This window comes from Styela clava, chromosome 6 (assembly GCF_964204865.1).
Source record: "Styela clava chromosome 6, kaStyClav1.hap1.2, whole genome shotgun sequence".
NCBI classification, from domain to species: Eukaryota; Metazoa; Chordata; class Ascidiacea; order Stolidobranchia; family Styelidae; genus Styela; species Styela clava.
The window spans coordinates 12315049-12321328 of NC_135255.1; the positions used below are offsets into that span (position 1 = coordinate 12315049).

A 6280-nucleotide genomic window follows, 5' to 3' on the forward strand; every position below is an offset into this window, starting at 1 on the left:
TTCTAATAATAGAAATCAAAAAATTATCAATATTCATAATGAAAATTTGTTCGGCACCACCATGGTTTGAAAGTGTTTTTAAGGTGAAAATAATGATAACAAAGCATGAATCCTACGATCAAAATGATAAAAACATCTCATCAAAATAAGCCTAATAAAAGCAAGCAAATAATCACAACAGGAAATATGATGTGTAATTCTAATTTAATCATAATTATTGAAATCTATTTGAAGAAAAAATTGCATAAACAACACTCTAAGCCAGATCAAAGTGAATGAATTCAGAAAAACTTTAAGAATGTAAGTTACAAAACCGGTAAATGAATTTTGTCACAGAAGATTGGATATGGATGTCCATAGACGAAAGATTTGATACTCATGAATTCTTCAATTTGACTGGTAATCCAAAATGTACAATGGTTTGCAATTCAAGTTAACAGCAGTTTAAACTTTGTGTGTTTGAAAATTTTTTTTTTGTTAATTATCAGATCCCTAGCACCAAATATTTTTTAAAAGTTTTCTGTTCGACCTGGCTTTTTTCAAACCCCATGCCTATCACCTCACCCAGTGTGCAATAAATAATGTAGGATATGCCATACCAGAAAGATTGCAGTTTCAATAAAACCTGTAACTCTGTCATATTAGCAGCTAATTTTGCAGAGCCATGTATGTGGAATAAAGTGAGATAACAGTAAAAAATTTCATATCATATCAAGGAGTTTTTGTTCTTTCACTAAATTTTATTACTTGGTTACAAGAATAAATATGTTGCTACAGGTTTAACTATGCAATTGAAATTACATTGTTAAAAAGATACAATCATGTAACAATAAAATACTATTAAAATGCATTGAAATGCTGGAAGGAAGAAAAATCACAACACAAGAGAAAAGATAACTTTGTTCCAATAGATTGCTCTATTTTAACAATTCAGATGTAGGCCATTAAAATGACTTTGACAGATGATAATTCATCAGAAGAAGCATTCACAATACATTTTTTTAAATTAGTAGAAGAGTACCAAAGAGATAAAAGAGAAAAAGAAAATAGTAGAGTATACAATAGTGAAAAATGAATTAAATCTATATATAGCAATGGGATAACAGATGACCACAATTTAGAACAAAAAATAAGATGTTGCAACATCATTATTGTCAGAGAAGTGTAATATAAATGAATAAAATGATTGGAAGTTCAGAATTAATTTTCGACTTCTTATAAAGGAATTATAATTTTGAAATTCATTTTTGCCACATATCAGGATTTTCATCACAGCAAATTGAAGAAATTTAAAAATGTTAAATAAAAAAAACGATCAATCTTAAAATAACGAGTAATTATTGTACACAGTAGCTGCTGCGTCATAATGGGCATCAATGAAAAATCACAATAATAATAGTAATTCTGTTATTGTACCTAAATAGGATCGTAATAATAGGAATTTTCTAATTTTTTTTAAATACCGATGAGTGAGATAGTCAAACCAACCTCAGACAGCAAAGACAAGTTATTAAATTTCGCTCGAACATTCTATCAAAATTGTTATTAATGTTTGTGGAAGGAGGTTAATTCCAATGGAACAAGTAAGTACGATAAATTCAGTAAAATGAAAGTGTTTTCTCCGAGCATAACCATTACCATATTCTGGATATCACATTCACAGCTACTTTCAAGTTCTCTAAATGACACTGTGTGCCAGGGTGTATAATATGAGTAAGTGGACCACTAAAACTTGGAAGTTATGGGAAGTAATAAAAATGTCAAATTATTAAATTGAAGAAATCACACAGGGTTGGTTATTATAAAGTTAAAAGTAATAAACATAGTAAATAGAATACGAAGGTTCATGGGAAATCCATCATAATTGAGTTTTGTAAGGACCATCACAAGAGTCATAGTAATTTATTTTTGCCTTGGCATAAATAGGTTGTCCGACAAGTACAGAGGGAATGGAAAATTTTGATTCAACATCATCAATATTCTGAGTGATTTTTCCATTCAAAATAGATTCAAGATTCTTGTATTTTTTCTTGCTAGCTTTTTCGAAGCAGGAACATTTTAATTTAATGTTATTCCACAGCGTAGGATTCTCAATGAAGAACAGTTCAATGAATAGGGCAATGATAAAATGTCCAGCAATTATGCCGCATATAATAAAAAGAAAATCCAATTCGGGAATGTGCCATAAATCCAAAAATGCATCCATTTCAGGTATTTCTGCAAACATGAAGAATAACGTACATGCAGAAAGCACCAAAAGACTGATAAGGAACCATCTGTTTTTATATATTGCAGTACGAAAAGGCCGTCCTCTGGAAAATGCCACTGACGCTGTTAAATACATGAATGATGAAACATAAAACAAACAAGTCGTCTCAAAAGTACGTTGGTAGTTGTCTTCAGGCAGTACAAGATGAGGAGCGGGACAAGCTATATTAGGAGCGGTAGTTGTGGAAATTTCTTGATGAATGGACGCATTTTCATACTTCACATATTCTGTATGATTAAGATATGTAGGAGTCCTAAACCAGCATTGGTCTTGCACGAGAATATATGGGAGTAATTGTAGCCCAAATTGGAGAAATATTTGGAGGAATAGAGATACCAACATCTCAGCACAGACGAGACTAGTAGGTGGCTTTTTCCAGTGTAATATCTTGTACGCGTGGTTTCTTGACATGGTAATTGCGACCACATCAATAATGATAAGATCAATGTAAAGAAATTGATAATCTGATAAATTTGAATTATTTGTATACAGCAACAGTACAGTAGTGAATTGAATCATGGAATAGAGAGCCATGAATTTAAACATTCCGAAAGATGTTACAAGTGCTGCACGACCCTCACGAATCAATGTTGGCACAGCTTCAATACCAGTTTCAGATCGAGCAGTAAATGGTGCAGCAACAGACGCTTCATATTCAGATAGAGATAATCCAACATGGGCCCGTTTCAAAGCACCACAATCATTAGCACCATCCCCACACATTAGAGAATGATAATCGACAGATTCCAGATCTTCCATCAACTCAGTTTTTTGCTGAGGTGACATGCGAGCAAAGATTGCACCTTGGACTGCCAAAGCAGGAATGAATTCTGGAAAATAGTTCCGGATGAGACTAAAATCAAATCCAGAAACTGCTATTTGGCACATGTTGGCACTGATACTATCGCCCATGTTTATAATGTGATTTGTATCATTGCTTTCCTCAGAAGAAGACAATGGAGATTTTCTACGTTCTAACGAATTATTTTTGTTCCCAAAATCATCAATATAAAACCATGTTAAAATCGGATTGATTGAATCCATACTGAATTTAGGGACAAGTATTGGCAAATTAGATTTCAAAATATTGCAATCTTTAGCAACACACAATGCAGTTTCAAGGTTATCTCCAGTGACCATTACCGTCCTAATCATTGCATTGTCAAGATCCCGAATCACTGCAGTAGAACACGGCTTCAACTTGTTTTGAAAAATCAAATATCCCAAAAAGTTTAAGTCTTTCTCGATCACATTTCTTTCAATTTTTTGAGCTTTCACCCATGATAAATTGATGGACTTGGAAGCCATAGCAATGACTCTATGACCTTGTTGAGTGTAAATTTTGAGAACACTTGCAAAATCAGGCGGAAGTGACAAACATAACTTGGCTATTGTTTCTGGAGCACCCTTTACATATACCATCATATCCTTGGGTCCGGAATGCAGCGGTTTGGCAATAACACTGACCCTTTGCAATGATGATAAAAACGGAAACTGACGAATGATACCCATTTCAAACTCAGATTGGGAGGAAAATGAAGTTATGCTATTCTCGACTAATTCTATTGACGAAGATATGTCGTTGACATCACGTGGTGGACGAACATAAGTAGTTTGAAGTTGATCATACTTGGTTTCATCTTCAACTTTAGGTTCAACTAGTTTCCACCCAGTTGCTTCGAACATTTGTATGTCAAGTGGATCACCAGATAATTCATTGTTTATTATTGTAAGAGAATGGCATGTTGTCATACACCTTATCAGCTCGGATTTTTTATCCATCGATATGATATTTTCTGGTTTAGTTGGAGATGCAAATTTGTCAGAATACACAGGAACGATATCAGTCAAATCTAACCCTTCTTCAGTTAACGTACCTGTCTTATCAAAAGCAACAACATCAACTTGCCCGCAAATATTTATTCGTTGAGGGCTGATTGTGTTGATATGAACCTTTTTAAGTCGTGATTGGGCATATATGATTCCTATTGTCATAGCAAGTGGGAGGGCGGGTGGAACAGTAATCGTGATAATATCGATTGATTTGAATAAAATATCTCGAACACTTTCACCATGTTGAATTTGAGTATAAGTTGAATATGCAAATCCAATGATTGCAATGCCACACATGATACCAACAAAACGATAGGCATCTCTCAGTAATTTCAAGTTGACAGGCTTGGGAAAGAGAATGCTGTGAACCAGTTTTCCTTTCGCTGTTCCATATCCTGTTCTCACAACAACAGCACGAACCACTTCATCCTGATAATATCTAGTCTGAATGACTTCCGTACCAGAAAATAATACATGTGATTTTTGAGACTCAACATTGAAAACATTATTCAACTCAGATTCTGAAGAACCCAGAGGTGTCTTTGTGACAGGAATACTTTCGCCAGTCAACATACTTTCATTGACAATACAAGTTCCAGCAATCAAAGCCGCATCAAAAGAAAGCTGTAAACCTGATGGAGGAATCGTTATAATGTCACCAGGTACCAAATCTTTTATCCATATTTCCTCTGTCACATATTCCTTAGCCACAGATGATCCATTACTGCTAGAAGGTCCGTCTGTTATTTCTTTAGCCCTAATATCTCGAACCACAGTAACTTTAGCCATATTCTGTAGTTCTACCATGTCATGGAGAGCTTGTCTTTCTCTGCGTACCGTGATGAGTGAAATTATAGCTGATATAAAAGATATAACAATGATAGCAGTAGCATAAGCAACGTATTCATCAACCATCCAGAATATACAAGCGAACATTTGAAATACATAAAATGGATTCAAGACTTCAGATATAAGTAACTTCAAATAAGCGGGGACTTCTACATGAATAGTATTTTCGCCATGAAGTTTGGAACACTCTGATTGTTCCTCCTTTGATAATGCATTCTCTGCTGATTCGTGAACATATCCAACAGTAACATTACCATCAAATCCTTCTATTTTTATAAATGTTTGAACACTGTCTTCCCACATGTACCTCATCAAATGATGATAAAAATATTTAACTTTGGTCTGTTCAATACCACCACAACTGTCATCTGACGTTTCGCGCTCATTAACATAAGAATTTTGGTAACCTTCACAAGTTTGATTTCTTGATATTTCAGCTTGATTTCCGCGGAATAAATATGCAGCGCACTTTTTTACTGAAACATCATCAGTCTTTACCGCTGAAACGAATACACGTTTGGTTCCGTCAAGAATTTCCAAATAAACACTGTCAATTTTTTCAAATGTACTTGGATAATGGGTGAATTTCAACTTCCAATCCGGCCTCCAATAAAACATCAACCACATGAAACCAGCAGTGCATATATCAACTAATACCATAAGGAAGTAACGAAACTTGCTAAGTTTGTATGGATAGCATTTGTATTCCGGTTCATCATCTCGACCGATAAAGCAGAAGGAATTTTTGTCCTCTGGCACTGACTTTTGAGGAAAACCTCCTGTGCATTTGCATAATGAAGTATCTACTAGACTTCCAGCTATGTATTGGTCCGAATTGGGATAATTTTCCATTGGTTCAACTTTCAATGTCAGAAAATGTTCATACAATATATCAAATATATTTTCATAAACAAATCGCGGAGTATTGAGGAACAAGTAGTAAGTGGTCATCCACCAAACAGATGGTTGACCATTGAAAACAGCATTCAACTATTATTGCAGTATTCAGTGTGTTATATTATATGCTAGATAAAAGTGAAAAAATATTATAATATGAATCAAATCATTGTATTCGAAATTCGTGATAGATTATATGTTGGTTGACAGCTATTATAATATTATTGGAAAATATATCTCCAGTCTACCTAATATAAGAATATATTAACATCCCAAATGAGACATTTCGAGTTTTTCATAATTAATTTATAGTGGTATTTCGGAGAGTAAAATATACTTCACCTTATTCAGTTATTTGAAAACTGAACCGACAACTTTTTCATCAAATGGTTGCACGATTGGTCAAATAAAAACCCCGAAGATCTCTAAACC

General features: G+C 34.0%; 1 protein-coding gene across 1 annotated transcript; it reads right to left on the reverse strand.

Moving 5' to 3' along the window:
- Window positions 1-5986, reverse strand: LOC120330974 (polyamine-transporting ATPase 13A3-like). Its single transcript, XM_039397972.2, has one exon. It carries the CDS (start codon window positions 5900-5902, stop codon window positions 1859-1861), a length of 4044 nt encoding a protein of 1347 aa, XP_039253906.2. The 5' UTR covers window positions 5903-5986; the 3' UTR covers window positions 1-1858.
- Between the last annotated feature and the right edge of the window lie 294 nt (window positions 5987-6280).

Coding starts and splice junctions, on each gene's coding strand:
- LOC120330974 (XM_039397972.2), bottom strand. CDS start 5,902: ATGACCACTTACTACTTGTTCCTCAATACTCCGCGATTTGTTTATGAA.